This window comes from Symphalangus syndactylus, chromosome 14 (assembly GCF_028878055.3).
Source record: "Symphalangus syndactylus isolate Jambi chromosome 14, NHGRI_mSymSyn1-v2.1_pri, whole genome shotgun sequence".
NCBI classification, from domain to species: domain Eukaryota; kingdom Metazoa; phylum Chordata; class Mammalia; order Primates; family Hylobatidae; genus Symphalangus; species Symphalangus syndactylus.
This window is the reverse complement of record NC_072436.2, coordinates 46,694,270-46,711,445: the sequence shown is the minus strand read 5'-3', so window position 1 is coordinate 46,711,445 and position 17,176 is coordinate 46,694,270. Positions and strand designations below refer to the sequence as shown.

Genomic DNA, 17,176 nt, shown 5'->3' with positions numbered 1-17,176 from the left:
CAAAAGACATACTGAAGACCAATTGAGAAAGTAAACATGGACTATAAATAAGTTATTTAGTTAGCATTAATTTCCTGATATGCTAATGGTCTGGAGAATGTCTTTATTCTTATGAGATACATGCTGAGGTATTTAGGGACAGAATCATGATTTTTACAAACTGCTTTCAAATGGATCAGAAAAAATGTGTGTGTGTGTGTGTGTAGGTGTGGAGAGGAGGAGGAAGGGAATGAGAAATAAGCAAATGTGGCAAAATGTTAGTAACTAGTGAATCTAAGAAGAAAAGAAGAAATACAACACTCTAAAATCAAAGGCTATATAGTTACCTCTTTTATAATTTGAAATCTTGTAAGAACCTCTTCTTCGACACCTTTAATTTTACTCAAGGCATTTTCACGTCTGAAAAGCAGTTGTTCTCTTTCAAGTAAAAAACGTTCTCGCTTTTGAAGTTCTTCAGCAAATTTCTGTTGTGCTGCAGTTTCACACTGTATCAAAATGCCAGATTTTAATACTCTTGAAAAGTCACAAATTCTGCAAATTATATTCCTATTGGCTGACACTGTGGTTTAACCAAGTGGTTTTCAGGAATACAGGGGTACCTAAGGACAATCTGGATTACAGTAGCTAGACTAGTATAGCAAGTAAATTTGCACAGAAATTATATCTTGATTTTAAATGATATGATACTATAGTAAGAGTCCACTGTGATGATGCAAGAGAATCTGGGGTCCAAAATGGATCAGCACTATGCAGATTTAGTTCCCGATCCAGCTTAAATTCCATGCTCTGCTTCTACATCATAGTCCACTATTTTACCTATACCCTCCACTCCCTCATCTTGTTGTCTATCACCTTGGGCTGAAAGAACGAGGTCTGGATAAGCATCCTGACCATCTTCCCTGGCCCCATGCTACTCAGCTAAGTACCACTGGAGAAATAAAAAAAAATCACACACCGTGAAAAGTGGCCCCATTACAAATTCATGGTCTCAATCCTGTACTAGATTCTCAATGCAGTCCAAAAATCTTTATATATGTTCACAGCCATCTCTCTCTCCCTCATTCTCCAAAGTGTCTATTTTGAGCCTTCTCCTTTCTATTAACTTGGAATACATCACGTCCTATATTCCACTCTCTGTGAATAGCCTGGTCTCTAACTTCACAGGGAAAAAACAGAAGACAGCAGAAGAAAACATCAATCTCTTTTTCATAAAATACATATATACATGCTTCTCCTTCCCTCATTAAAAAGGCAGGCTCAGGATCATATTGCCTTAAGCCATCCTGTGAAGACTGCTCTGCTGATTATCCCTCTATTATTTTCAACCTCTCCCACCCCATCTGAACTAAGTCTCTCTTGGCCCCACCCACTCACCTCCTCCCCTTTACAACCATCTACATTTGCTGAGGTCTCTTATTTCAGAATCACTCCTCAACTCACTTAAGACTGGCTTCAGCCCACATTCCTCTTACCTATTAGTAAACCTAAAGGTCACTTTTCAGTCCTTATTTTACTGATTCTCTCAATAGCATTTTATACTGCTATCCCTTTCCTCCAACTTAAAATGCTGTCCTTCGTTGGTTTCCATGACACCATCCTCCTAGTTTTCCACTAACTCTCTCTGGCCATGGCTTCTCAGGCTCCTTTATAGGCTCTGCTTCCTCTACTGTCACTTAATTGCTAATATTCCTCAGGATTTGGGCTGGAGCCATTTTCCTTCTCATTCCTTATACTCTTTCTGCTTAATGATATCCACTCAATGGCTAAAATTACCAAGTATATGCTAATTGTTCCCAACTTACAACTGCTCAGATCTTTCTCACAGGCTCCGAAGTCAAGTCCAAACAGCCTACTTAACATCCCCACCAAGGTGATGGGGATATCTATTACCTCAAACATTTATTCTTTCTTTGTGTTGAGAACATTACAATTCTTCTCTAGCTACTTTAAAATATACAATAAGTTATCATTAACTATAATTTCCCTCTTGTACTAGTAAATACTGAAACTTACTCCTATCTAACTGTGTTTTTGTACCCATTAACTAACCTCTCTTCACCCCTGCTACCCTTCCCCTCCCAGCCTCTGGTAACCACCATTCCATCTCTATTTCTATGAGATCCACTTCTTTAGTTCCCACCCCACATGAGTGAGAACATGCAATGTCTGTTCTTCTGTGCCTGGCTTATTTCTCTTAATATGATGACCTCCAATTCTATCTATGCTGCTGTCAGTGATAGGATTTCATTCTTTTTATGGCTGAATAATATTCCATTGTGTATAGATACCACATTTTCTTTATCTGCCAACGGACACTTAGATTGACTCCATATTTTGGTTATTATGAACAGAGCTGCAATGAACATGGGAGTGCAGGTATCTCTTCGACACACTGTTTTCTTTTTTGGGGGATATACCCAGGAGTGGGATTGCTGGATCATACGGTAGTTCTACTTATAGTTTAAGGAACCTCCGAAGTGTTTTCCACAGTGGCTGTACTTACAAAGTAAATGTTAAAGTCAGATTAAACTATAGACTGATTTGGCCAGGCGCGGTGGCTCATGCCTGTAATCCCGGCACTTTGGGAGGCCGAGGCGGGCAGATCACGAAGTCAGGAGATCGAGACCATCCTGGCTAACACAGTGAAACCCCGTCTCTACTAAAAATACAAAAAAAAAAATTAGCCAGGTGTGGTGGCAGGCACCTGTAGTCCCAGCTACTCGCGAGGCTGAGGCAGGAGAATGGCGTGAACCCGGGAGGCGGAGCTTGCAGTGAGCCGAGATTGCACCACTGCACTCCAGCCTAGGCAACAGAGTGAGACTCCGTCTCAAAAAAATAAATAAATAAAATAAAAAATAAACTATAGACTGATTAAACCAGCTAATCCATTGTACTTCATTTTTTTCTTATTAAACATCTTTATGTTTGCTACAAATGACAGATATATCCTTGCAATCTTGCCTATTCTTTTTTATCCTATAAAGTGCTATCCAAGGAATCTTCCTAAAACCTGACTTTACTCTGACAATCCTTTGCTTAAAAACTTGTAAAATACCCAGCCTGAGTTTTCACTATTTTCTTTCCTCCAGACAGGCTAATAAATGCACAACTGGACAATCACTGCTTTTCAGAACACCTCTCATTTCCAATTCCTTATACCTGGAATGCCCTTTCCACTATTATCTTTCTCAAAGACCAGTTTAAGTCTCTCCCTAAACTTTTCCTGGTGATTTTAGGCTAAAATAATCTTTTTCTAAAATGCTATGGTAATTACAATCTGAATTATTTTGACAAAACGAAATACTGGTTTTAAAGAAATGCTTAACTATTTCATGTGTTTCCAATGGGAAGAATTTCAAACAGATACTGTGCATTACATACACTTCTGCTTCCTTCTCTACTTCTCGTGGATGCTTAATATATAAATTATACTCTTTAGGCTGGGCGCTGTGGCTCACGCCTGTAAACCCAGCACTTTGGGAGGCCAAGCGGGGGCAGATCACCTGAGGCCAGGAGTTCAAGATCAGCCTAGCCAACATGGTGAAACCCCATCTCTACTAAAAATACAAAAAATTGGCTGGGCGGGGTGGCGTGCACCTGTAATCCCAGCTTCTCAGGAGGCTGAGGCAGGAGAATCACTGGAACCCAGGCGGTGGAGGCTGCAGTGAGCCAAGATCACACCACTGCACTCCAGCCTGGGTGACAGAGCAAGACTCCATCGCAAAAAAAAAAAAAAAAAAAAAAATACACTTTAGAAACAAAAAACCCCAAAGGCAGATAATAAGCAAATGTTAAGAGTTCAATTTTGATGAGAGTTGACAAGTGGACCCTTTATATATAAGTACTTAAAACAATAAAGCTAGAGCATCTACATCAAAAAGCATACTTTATCAGATTTTATTGCTTAAGTAAGGATGGGATGGAAATCAAATAAAATACAAGACAGTCTGAAACACACACCTAAAAATAAAAACACCACTGTCTCTATTTTCTCTCAGCCATTGTATTTTTCCCTTCATTAGTCCCTATAATTTGAGTTTGTCCCCTTCTGTCCTTGTCTTGACAAACTTATCTAAAGTAATTAAAATGAAATATATTATATTCAAATTTTATAAATGCTTGGTTCTTGGAACATAAATATTTCTGAATTCTCGATTCGGTATTTAGTTCTTACCTGCAGTTTCAGATGTATCTGAAATAATTCGTCATATATCTGATTGATCTGATGTGGAAGTAAACTGCGCTTGTCTGATGCTTTAGATTTTGGATAGCTGACAGATTTCAAAGGAGAGTCACCTGCATCACTACAACACTCAGTCCAAGGTCTCGATGAGGTCATATTAGTTGGCAGGGCAACTGCAAACAAAATAACATTTGCATTATAAACTTTATTAACTTATTGTTTCAAATATACTCAGAGTAACCTTTAGGAAGAGATGCTTTAAGTACAAATTATAACATTAAAAAGTTTCAAGAGAGACAAAGAATAATATAGCAAATACGGTAAAGTGGTAACATCGGAAAATTTGGGTGAAGGGTATACAGCAACTGATTGCCCTATCTTTGCAACTTTTCTGTAAGTCTGAAGTGATTTCAAAATAAAATATTTTAAAGGATATAAAAAGACATTAATTGCCAAGAAATGGAAAGCAACCTCAGAAGCCCCTAATCATGTTCCCCTCTCTCCCCTAAACCAAATTTACCACTAATGCAAATAAGTGTTACATGCTGCTTCACTTTGCTGTTTAATCTCCACTACTTACATTTTAAGTCCTTGTTTTGCCTTTTATATTTTATATGTAAGTGTATTAACATAATTTCTATAACTTCTTTTAGCAGGTTCACAAATCTTCACTGTATATCCTATTTTGCAAACACTGTATACAGCATCCTCCTACAGGTGGAAATTTGAGCTGCTTTGGCTATACAGATGCTACACAGTCTTGTACATGGCTTCTGGTGCACAAGTTTAAGAGTTTCCTGAGGGTGGCCGGGCGCGGTGGCTCACGCCTATAATCCCAGCACTTTGGGAGGCCGAGGTGGGCGGGTCATGAGGTCAGGAGATTGAGACCATCCTGGCTAACACAGTGAAACCCCGTCTCTACTAAAAATACAAAAAAATAAAAATAAAAAAAAATTAGCCGGACGTGATGGCGGGCGCCTGTAGTCCCAGCTACTCGGGAGGCTGAGGCAGGAGAATGGCGTGAACCCAGGAGACAGAGCTTGCAGTGAGCCCAGATCGTGCCACTGCACTCCAGCCTGGGCGACAGAGCGAGACTCCGTCTCAAAAAAAAAAAAAAAAGTTTCCTGAGGGTATATAAGTAGTAGCAAAATTGCTAGATCACAGGGTGTATGTGCAGATTCAACTTTACTAGTGATGCCAAATTGTTTTCCAAAGTGGCTGTATCAATTTACTCTCCCAACAGCAGCAGATAAGTGAGTTCCTCTTGCTTGATATCCTTGCCAGCACTATACTGTCAGAATTTATTTCCTTCTAACAATTAGAGTATAAAATGTTCTCGCCCAGTGGTTTTTTTTTTGTTTCTTTGTTTTGTTTTCTGAGACGGAGTCTCGCTCTGTCACCCAGCCTGGAGTGCAGTGGGCGATCTCGGCTCACTGCAAGCTCCCCCTCCCAAGTAGCTGGGACTACAGGGGCCCGCCACCATGCCCGGCTAATTTTTTTTATTTTTTTTTTTAGTAGAGACGGGGTTTCACCGTGTTAGCCAGGATGGTCTGGATCTCCTGACCTCGTGATCCGCCCACCTCCGCCTCCCAAAGTGCTGGGATTACAGGCACAAGCCACTGTGCCCAGCCTTTTTTTTTTCTTTTTTTGAGACGGAGTCTCGCTCTGTCGCCCAGACTGGAGTGCAGTGGCACAATCCCAGCTCACTGCAACCTCCGCTTCCCAGGTTCAAGTGATTCTCCTGCCTCAGGCTCCCGAGTACTGGGACTACAGGCACGTGCCACCATGCCTGGCTAATTTTTTGTATTTTTAGTAGAGACGGGGTTTCACTGTGTTAGCCAGGATGGTCTCAATCACCTGACCTCGTGACCCACCCGCCTCGGCCTCCCAAAGTGCTGGGATTACAGGCGTGAGCCACCGCGCCTGGCCGACGCTCAGTGGTTTTAACTTGCACTAGACTCATGGAAGCCCCAGCTTTAAAAAGGGAGGGGGGGTGTCTTCCATTATACTCCATTTTGAACAGACAACAGAGAAGCAAAAATAAAACATAGTATGAATCTTTTAAAATGAAAAGCTTCACTTCACTCAGTTCAGCAAATGCCCTAAAAGCGAAAGGCACAGTCACAGAGCTCTACTTGCCTGTCTAGGTTCCCGACTCACCAATCCCTGGCCTGAGCATTTCTTAATTTTGTCTACTTTCAAATATGAGGTTGGTGCAAAAGTCATTGCGGCTTTTGCCATTACTTTTAATGGAATACAAGCAACATTTTCTTTATACCTTATCCCATGTTTTCCACTGGGAAAATCGACCATATAGCAGGAAACACAAGTCCCGACAGAATTATTTTTCATCTTCCTCAAATGATGAGAATAATGGGACAAAGGAAAACGAAGGAGAGGGAAAAGAGGAAAATGAATGTTGTTGTGTGTAGACCATAATACCGGCACCAGTATTATCGGTATTATCAACAGGGAAACTCAAAGTCTTGTAGCCCAGAGGGTGAAGGGTGCCATTTCTGGTTGTCTCATTCCTTGAAATCCTGCCACAACTATGAAATGCAGCCAGATACACAGAAAACTGCTGGCAGTTCAGTGCCCAGAAATCCATACTTTAAATAATCTGGAGTATTTTCTCAAAATATTGTAGTCAAATACTATCACAATCATCTACTGTTATTAATTTATTTTGATAAATTTTGAGGGTACATGAATATTACTGAAAAATAATGAAGTTTAATTTTCTCTGCTCCTTTAGATTAAGAAGAAGCACAGTAACTATCTCCTGGCTTACAGAAGTTCAGAACACAGAAATATGCAGACTCGTGGGGGCCAGTGTTATTACTAGGAGGGAAGTTTCATGTACTCTATTTGACAAAGTTACTACTTAATTGATTGTTCTAAAATATTTATTTTACCTTTTTCTATTTCTTTAAAAGACTGCTTGGTTATTTTGGAGGTACTAACTCTATAATCATTTCCAATTAACTCTTCTTCTGTTTCCTGTTTCTTCAAATCATGGAAAGAATCCAGTTCATCATCTAGGCTTTAAAAAAATAATTGTATCACAGCAATCTAGAAGTTTACTATAGCATTTTAAAAAGATAAAACTGCTTTTCAAATATTAAAAGCATAACAACTGAGAAAAATGTAAAAACATTTTTTAAACTGCAAAACGTAAACATGTAAAAAGGAAAAATGTAAAAAGTAACAGTCACTGATCATTGATAACCCACCAAAAGCATCTTTTTCTACACATTAAATAGACTTTATTTAAAATGACATATACCTACCTGTGGTATACTCTACAGCTAAGGAACACTTTAGTTTGACTCCCAATAATCTGTTATCTATAAGGTAGTTTTAGCTAAAATAATGTACATAAGGAAACTAAACCTAAAAAAGTCAAATAACTAATGCGTGACATAACGAGTAGAAAGTGGAGCAGAACTAGAATCCCAGGTGTTCTCTCCAAAAAGACAATCTGAGTTGAAATTTTTAGAATAGTATTGTTCAAAAGCAACATAATGCAAGTCATACAGGTAATTTAAAATTTTCTAGTAGCACATTAAAAAAATAAATTTTAAAAATATTATTTAATATATAGTATATCTAAGAGATCATCATTTCAACATGTAATCAATGTTAAAAATTATTAGGATAGAACAGGCATAGTGGCTCATGCCTGTGATCTCAGCACTTTGGGAGGCCGAAGTGGGAGTCTCTTGAGCCCGGGAGTTCAAGACCAGCCTGGACAACACAGTGAGATTCTGTCTCTACAAAAAAAAAATAAATTAAATTAAACAAATTAGCCAGGAGTAGTGATGCACATCTGTAGTCCCAGCTACTCAGAAGGCTGAGGTGAGAGGATCGTTTGAGCCCAGGAGTTGCAGGCTACAGTGAGTTACAATTATGCCACTGCACTCACAGCCTGGGCAACAGGAGCATGACCCCGCCCCCTGCAAACCCACATACACACACACGAAATTAAGATATTTTACATTATTTTATCCATGCTTATTTATTTTTTGAGACGGAGTCTCACTGTCACCCAGGTTGCAGTGCAGTGGCGTGATCTTGGCTCACTGCAACCTCTGCCTCCAGGTCCAAGCAGTTCTCCTGTCTCAGTCTCCTGAGTAGCTGGGACTACAGGCACCTGCCACCATGCCCGGCTAATTTTTGTTATCTATGCTAAGTCTTAGAAAGCCAGTGTGTATATGACACTTACAGCATATCTCAATTCAGACCAGCCGCATTTCAAGTACTCAATGGGTACGTGTGGCCTGTTGCTACCGTGCTGGACAGCATAGTTTCAGACCAGATCGCAACTAGGGGTCCAATGTTATGAAAACCTTCATAGGCCAAAACCTTCAGATTATAGTTTAGAATTATACCCAGGTCATTATTTAAAAAATGATAAAACTCAGTTAAAAAGAAAACAATTTCCATGAATTTATAATTATTACCTTAAAAGCAATTTTCACTTTCCTTACCCTACATTCAACATAGCTCATGTCTAAATCCTAAATCTAGATCAACTAGATTTTGTGAGTGCAACATGAAATAGTAATAACAATGATAATAGCTAACACTTGAGTACTTATTATTTACTCAGAACTGTTCGAAATGTTACACAGATTAACTTAAGTAGAGAAAGAGAAAACTGTATTAAAAAAAGTCAAGCTCCCAAATACTAATTATGTAACATACAGATACTTCAGGCATAATTATTTTTTCTCTCCACAATTATCTCAACATTTCATGTTACATATGTATACATCTTTCAAAATGCTTACTCCTTCTTGATATCCATAGCATTTCTTTCTGCCACATATTTTTAGCATTAAATAATATCCAACTTAGATCTTTATTTTACCTTAGCTTCCAGTTTTTATACTTTTTCCCCATAGTAAATAGTATCTTCCTTACAGAACGGCAACTTCTTTTAACCCAGCACTGTATCCTACATACTCTGCAGTTACCATCTCCCCAGACCGCCTTCTTCAATCTCTCTCTCTCAATCACCTAAATACAATGCGTACCACAATACCAGACACACCAGAGATAGTAAAATGCTGCCGCCTAACAAAACCTGTATGGCAGTTTTTTTTGTAGTTCCTTTTTTTTTTTTTTCTTTCTTCACGACAGGGTTTTGCTCTTGTCACCCAGGCTGGAGTGCAATGGCGCAATCTTAGCTCACTGCAACCTCCACCTTCTGGGTTCAAGTGATTCTCCTCACTCAGCCTCTCAAGTAGCTGAGATTCCAGGTGCACACCACCACGCCCGGCTTATTTTTCTATTTTTTAGTAGAAACGGGGTTTCACCATGTTGGCCAGGGTGGTCTCGAACTCCAGACCTCAGGTGATCCACCCACCTCGGCCTCCCAAAGTGCTGCGATTACAGGCGTGAGCCACCTCACCTGGCCCATAGTTCCTTTTCTAAAACAATTTTTTTTAAAGAAAGGGAGCAGAGTCTTCATTTGGGTCCCGGATGAATAACCATAAACATATGCTAATCTTTTACATTATATAAATAACTTTCCATTATGCCACTAAACATAATGCTAGGTCTGTGCTTTTATTACAGAGATTCTCAGTAAAAATTAATAAGTGACTTGCTTCAACTATTTAGCAGGCTCCAGACTGCCTTATACTTGTTCTCAGGAAAGAGCAAAAATATAACCTGCCCTTTTCTCTTTCTCAGTTTCTTGAGATACTAAGGGGGTAGCAACAGCAAAGTTTCAGGGTACTTTACCAATTCACATTTGCAGGCTTGAATAAGCTGCACAATGGTGTTCTATAATGCTTGCTTTCATCAGAATATTTTAACGATGAACCAACTTTATCTCCAGAGTAGATATCCAAATCACCTGTCAATGACCAAGAAACCACGAAAGATTACCAGAACAATGTATCACAAAATATCTGGCACTGGCCATAAGTCTACATAATATTTTTAAAATCTTCTCTTTCAAATTATTTTTTTCTTTTTTTTTTTTTGAGACGGAGTCTTGCTCTGTCGCCCAGGCTGGAGTGCAGTGGCGCGATCTCAGCTCACTGCAAGCTCCGTCTCCCGGGTTCACACCATTCTCCTGCCTCAGCCTCCCGAGTAGCTGGGACAACAGGAGCCCGCCACCACACCCAGCTAATCTTTTGTATTTTTTTTTTAGTAGAGACAGGGTTTCACCGTGTTAGCTAGGATGGTCTCGATCTCCTGACCTCGTGACCCGCCCGCCTCAGCCTCCCAAAGTGCTGGGATTAACAGGTGTGAGCCACCACGCCCAGCCTATTTTTTTCTTTTTTGAGACTGAGTTTCGCTCTTGTTGCCCAGGCTGGAGTGTAGTGGTGCCATCTCGGCTCACTGCAACCTCTGCCTCACGGGTTCAACCAATTCTCCTGCCTCAGCCTTCCGAACAGTTGGGATTACAGACGCCCGCCACCATGCTTGGCTAATTTTTTATGTTTAGTAGAGACGGGATTTCACCACGTTGGCCTGGCTGGTCTCGAACTCCTGACCTCAGGTGATACGCCTGCCTCGGCCTCCCAAAGTGCTGGGATTACAGGCGTGAGCCACCACGCCCGGCCTCAAATTAAATTTTTGAAACCCCCAAATACACAAAATACTGGCTTACCTGGGGAAGTTAGAGTTCTTCTCTTACATTTAGAATGATAAAAATTTGAAAAATCGTACTAAAAAAAAGATATTTAATTTGTTTACTAAGACTCAATTTACTGTCTCAAAATATTTCCCCACAAATTACATATTAATTACAAAGGTTAGAGTGGAGAAATCTTGTAGACACCATCTTAACCAAGTGATCAAAGTTAATATCAATAATGTGACAAACCAACATCATGTACCTCCCCACAGCAGGCCACACATCACTCATCTCATGCTCCTGCCAAAAATACATAATCAATCTAATGAACAAGCATCTATAAGATAAACCCAAACGGAGAAACACTCCAATAAATAATTCTTACACTTTTCAAAAAAACCAATCTTACAGAAAACAAAGGCTGCGAACCTGTTCCAGATTAAAGGCAACAAAAAGGACAATCAAATGCAATCAATGCTCGTTCTTGGATTGGATCTGCACTAAGAAAAAATTTTCCTATAAAAGGTATTATCGAGATAATTGCTGAAATTTCATACGAACTCTAGATTACCAAATATTATAACAATTCTAATTTTCCTGAAAATATTACTGTGGTTATTAAAAGAGAACATCCTTATGCTTAGGAAAAATACACAAGTTATTTCTATTTAGAGATAAAGGGGCATGATGCCTGCAAATTACCCTCAAATAGTTCAAAGGGGAAAAAATGCATGTGTAGGGAGAGAAGGGGAGAGAACGAATGGTAAAGCAAATGTGGCAAAATATTAATTTGTGAATGCAAGTGAAGGTACAAGGAATTCTTGGTACTACTGTAGCAACTTTTGAGTAAGTCTGAAATTACTTCGAAATAAGCCTCTTTTAAAAAGCAATTCAATTGTTTTCACAACTCCATTCACATCACTGCAAAAAAAAGCTGAATAATACTTTAACACCACACCATGCCCGTATACCATGAACACAGAGACATAGGTGAAGCGGCACCCCGCGCCCCCGCGCCCCTGCAGCACAACACCCGCCCTTCCCGCCCGCTTCCACTAGGCCCAAGCCGCAGCCACAGCGGGAGTGCAGGCGCCGGGACCAGAGCCGCTGCGTGCCCCCAGACCGGCTGCGCGGGGACGGGGTGGGCCGCCCGCAGCAGCAGGAGCCCACCCGCGGACCTCGGACGGCGGCTTCACCTCGTCAGGGCAGCTGCTCCCGAGTCCGTAGCGGCGTTTGAGACGCTCCACTACTAAATCCTGCCCCGGTGGCTTCACGACCTTCGGCTCCACAGCACACCGCAACCGCAGCGGTCTCCCCAGGAACCGCGTTCAACAAACCCGCGGCGCGACGCGGCCGCAGTGCATCACGACGTGCCAGGCCCCGCCCCCTGAGGCACGCACGGCGGCAGGGAAAGGGCGGGGCGGGACTGGAGGACCCCGAGAAAGCAGCTCGGCTTGACCGCGCGTCCTGCAAGTTTCTCGTGCTAGCACTGCAGACCTGGTAACAGTAGTATCGCATCTCCCCGCGCTAGTGCTGCCCTAGCCGCCTGGGTGCCACAGGTGGAGGGGCACCGAGGCCCCACACCTGCCTGCAGCGCTCCGCTCCAGCTCCATTTAACCTGTAAGTTGGTGTGCGTTTGCACTCACCACATAGACCTGTCGTTCTATCAGAAGTGACCTTTGCTAACTGACATATAAAAGAAAAACCAAGAGTATATCTGAGCCGGGAGTAGTGGCGCGCGTGTAGTCCCGGCTGCTAGGGAGGCTGAGGCGGGAGCATTGCTTTGAGCCTGGGAGTTAACATCTATCCTGGGTAACATAGCAAGACTCCCATCTCTTAAAATTAAAAAAAAAAAAAAAAAAAAGGAAAGCTGAGCATAGACATTGCAGATTACCTCACTTTCCGTGTGTTCCATATGGAGTATAACAGGGTATTAAAAAGAATAGTTAGAATGTAAGCACCCTGGAAAAGAAATTTTTTTTTTGAAAAGGAAAAAGCTTTTGCCAATATCTACAACAATGCTAACCATAGTATACATCAACCTGAAAACCTATGTTAAACAAAACTGACTGAGGGGAACTGTACAACCACTTCATTTTTCTCATTCATAAAATTACAGTGGTGTCATCTTTTACTTTTCTAAATTGTGACTGTCAGCTGCATCTCTGGACTAACAACTCCTAAATTCTCTGGATTAAAGTTCCCAAATGCCCAAGTTTTATAAAATCTATACTTCAGGAGTTATTATCTGAAAATTACTTAAGCCATACTTTTTGCCATAAAGTACCATTTAAGATGTACAAATAATGAATTTTATTCTATCTTTAAGCAGATTTTAATGAGACAATGTAAAATCCAGTTTAAAAGGAAAGATACATATCATCGTGGCTTTAGACCACATCAGTGATTAAATAACAAAGAGAAATCAAAGTCCTTTCCTGAAATGTGACACAAAGACTTTCTCATAAATGCCACAAGCCACTTTTAAGCATCTTTGGAATGCTAATACTGGAAAAGTCAGTTTACATGTCATTTTGTCAAATTTTTGGTCAAAGTTTTTAAAGTTTTTTAATTCGTAACTTTAATGCTTTAAGAAAGCATAGAAATCTGTAAAAAGTCTTTTAAAAAGCACTTGCATTAACTTAAGAATTTATTCTAAAATCATGACGAAGGCATCAACTGTCTCAGCTGAAAAGTTACAACACACTTTACATCAGTTTGTATTACATAAATTTCCAAATAAGCCAATTTGAAATATTTAGTGTAAACATATATAATCCATGGTTCAAGACTGAACTGATACATTTGGAGTAGGTTTATTTCAGGTATCTGGCTTTGTGGCCGAGTGGAATGGTGATGGTATACCATCACTCATTACTCGCACAACATCCCTCCCCTCTTTTGACTGGTGGTTGAACAGTTACTTGCTTTAGGATACCCAATTTCCAAATCCCCATATAACAGGGAATAAACCTGTCTTTCCTCTCTAAATATAATAAGGTAATTTCACCAGAAAGAACACAGATGGGTGGAAGACAGTCAATATTCGTAATTGCAATATACAAAATTTTGTGTTCTACCTGGATTCTTTGTAGTTCCATATTGAGTAGGCCAATAAGAACATCCTCTTTTCTTTAGCAATTTGCCTAACATTTGATGATACAAGCCATTTCCATATACGTTTTCAGTGTGTATCAAACTTGAGAAACTAGGAGCTCTGGAAATTATGCGGTAGTTTGAATTTACTGCCTTTGAATTGTCTTCCTTACTTTAGACTAGAATGAACCCAAAGCATAAGTAATGAATTTTTTGAATGTCAGTGGCTCTTAGGAATTGTCATTTTATTTCTGCTACAAAATTTACCAGAAAAAGGTACTGCACCAATCTTGTATTAAAGCAAATCTTTAAAGAACATGGTATAGACTTTCTAAAAATATTCATACTTTATCACAATAACTACAAGGAAAAATTCAATTTCTATCATCAGAACCAAGCTGCAGTTTCTGAGGTAGTAGAGACAGATGACAGAAAAGTTTAAAACAAAACCTCTAAAGGAAATAGTCAACTTGTTTAAAATGTAAAAATTAATTGAATACCTATGAAAGGGCACAGGAAGCTAGATATTTTAAGGAAGGTACGCTACTTACAAAGTTACCTTGTAACCACACAGGAGGTGTAAAGATTCTAGAGAAGAGCACTTTGGTTAATTCTATACATTCTGTGGCTCTACCCATTCATAAACGAGTCTCTATGCATAAATGAGTACACCAATAGTTAAGATTAACAAATATATTTCAAATCTAAAATAAAATTATCCAAGTTGTGGTCCGTTTATTCAAATGGTAAGTATATCCATGCAGGAAGTCCAAATATCTTAAAAGGAATTAAAATTAAATTGCATATATCATATTCCTTGAATAGTTTGAGAAGCTCTATTGCTTTTAACAAGATTAGTATTATTCCATTTTAATACAAATATGTCAGGAGTACATAAACACAAGTACACCTGAAATACACCAGTGTTTAAACTTTTATTTCACACCATGCAAGGTCAATTATAGCACATTAAAAAGTGACAACAGCTATAAGCTGCAATTTTACATTTTTACATTGGAAACGTCCATTTTCAAAAGCTGAACATAATTATCAAATTGTAATAGCTAAGCTTCAATCCAACTGCTTATACAGATGAAATTTTCTATGAAAAAAATGATTTTATATCTGTCCGCATTCTGTGATAGTTATTCTTCGACAAACAGACCCTTTGGGAGAACCAAATGATTCAGTCTTTTTCACAGTATCCATGCCATCCTTAACAAACCCAAATACTACATGCTTAAAGTCCAAATGTTCTGCTTTTTTCAGTGTTATAAAAAATTGAGAATTATTGGTATTCTGACCTTGATTGGCCATGGATAGTAAACCAGGACCAGTATGTTTCACATCAAAATTTTCATCTTCAAATTTGTCTCCATAAATGGACTGTCCGCCTGTTCCATCATGTTTGGTGATATCTCCTTCCCGAAAAAAAGATTTATAATAAAAGTTAAAGAAATTTTTCAATTAATAGGAATCCTCAGTAAAATATTAAAATACACACAGAACTCATCACTACAGGATAAATCCTAAAGCCTAGCTTTCCTGAGTATAATCTGAAAACTAAGAAATTCATATTGTTGGAAAGAAGATGAAAAAGGAAAAGGTTTTTCCCATCCCTTAGTCTCTACTAGGTCTCAAGTACTGAAAATTTGATTTTTTTTTATTTATTTTTTTTAAAGACAGGCTGTCTCACTTTTGTTGCCCAGGATGGAGTGCAGTGGTGCAAACCCAGCCCACTGCAGCCTTGGCCTCCTGGATGCTCCCACCTCAGTTTCCTTGTAGCTGGGACCACAGACGCACACCACCACACCTGGCTAATTTTTGTATTTTTTGTCCAGACGAGATTTTTGCCACATTGCCCAGGCTGGTCTCAAATTCTGGGGCTCAAGCAATCTGCCTGCCTTGGCCTCCTAAAGTGCTGGAATTACAGGTATGAGTCATTGTGCCCAGCCTCAATTATTTTAGGTTGAAAGTTTTAGGCAGGAGCAGGGAATGGGTAGTGATGCCATGTGATTCCATGTGTGGAAAACCTAAATAAATCTTTAACAAAAGTACAGGATAAGGTCAAGGAAAAATACTCAAATTTCTCGTTAGTATGGTGCACTCTTCAAGACCTCAATTGTGGTATGTACTTAATAATACCTACTTGGCAAATAAAATCTGGAATTACTCTGTGAAAAATGGAATTCTTGAAACCAAAGCCTTTCTCTCCAGTGCATAGTGCTCTGAAGTTCTCAGCAGTCCGAGGAACAATGTTCGAAAATAATTCCATAGTTATCCTCCCTAGAGGTTCACTGTCCGCACAAACATCGAAAACCACCACAGGATCGGTCTCCTTTGATAATTCTGCTGCCAGTGATACATGTCCTTTCTGGGGTTTCATTAAATTCTGCTGACATTCTTCAAATGTTTTCTTGAAACAATCAGCTACTTCCTTAGTTTTAAATCTCACTGTAAGCTGTTCTACTTTTGCTTCTCCATCTATTAGGGAGGGAAAGGGGAAGCAGTGACCTTAGTATTAAAATAACTGTTATAAGTTGCTTTGTTATAGATTTTAGAAAAGTCCAAAAAATGAAAAGTAGCATTTGAATGTAAAAACTCACCAGCATAATCTGAGGCAGTCCAAACTAGAGCATTATTTGAAACATTTAAGGGCTTTAATTCCATTGTTTTAGTAATAACGTGGTTTGCACACACTTTAAAAACCTGGTCTCTTCTCATTAGGATCCGGTAATAATTCTTCATTGTATACCAAAGAATCTTTATATCTCCAACACCACGCTCCTTCCACTGACTGACATCCCGATCCCATCTATAAAGTTTGGCTCTCTCTTTAAACAAAATTTCTTCATCTTCTTCTCCAGATTTTACTTCTACCTATAATAGGAGATGAAATTCTCTATAAGCTGCTGCTTATAATAAATTCCATGACAAATTTCAAAGATCCAAATTCTTTTAAGGCATTTTCTTTGTGATGATGAAGAGAATTTGTTAATGTGATAACTGGTTATATATCTTAGGGCTAGGAATATATCTGATTTGGCTGAGGGAGTAAAGACCTGATTTATCATTAAATATTTTCTTTTACATAATATTCATTTTCCCTTTGGAAATTAAATGCTTTTCTTTATAGGACAGAGAGGTTTCAAAAGTGTTTGCTACTGAAGAGAAATATTAGCTACTGACTGAGGTTAAAAAATGACAAAATAATTTTCCTAGAACAATGTTCTTGTCCAAAAAACATACAAGGTTAACGTTTATTGAAAGGACTTTGGTGAGTATGAGGTTAATTCTTCCCC

At 39.3% G+C, this 17,176-nt stretch overlaps 2 protein-coding genes across 8 annotated transcripts in view; both read right to left on the bottom strand.

Moving 5' to 3' along the window:
- LOC129461840 (coiled-coil domain-containing protein 138) overlaps positions 1-12,133 on the bottom strand; it is an 80,165-nt gene extending 68,032 nt beyond the window's left edge. For 2 of the 7 annotated variants that reach the window (XR_010115419.1, XM_063616676.1), the window contains exons 1-4: positions 9,935-11,901; positions 7,099-7,221; positions 4,175-4,356; positions 327-485 (exon numbers count right to left, since the gene is read on the bottom strand). Coding sequence is in view for 6 of the 7 variants with exons in the window: in XM_063616676.1 (XP_063472746.1) it covers positions 327-485; positions 4,175-4,339 (324 nt within the window). In the remaining variant the exon portion in view is untranslated. Of the gene's footprint in view, positions 1-326; positions 486-4,174; positions 4,357-7,098; positions 7,227-9,934; positions 11,905-11,956 lie in introns of those variants that run through there. The other 5 variants (XM_063616678.1, XM_063616677.1, XM_063616679.1 and 2 more) reach the window with 5 other exon arrangements.
- A 2,657-nt stretch (positions 12,134-14,790) lies between these two features.
- Positions 14,791-17,176, bottom strand: part of LOC129462958 (E3 SUMO-protein ligase RanBP2-like) — a 62,022-nt gene continuing 59,636 nt past the window's right edge. The window contains 3 exon segments of the mRNA XM_063617045.1: positions 14,791-15,295; positions 16,020-16,358; positions 16,481-16,754. Coding sequence (XP_063473115.1) covers positions 14,994-15,295; positions 16,020-16,358; positions 16,481-16,754 — 915 coding nt within the window. The 3' untranslated portion in view covers positions 14,791-14,993.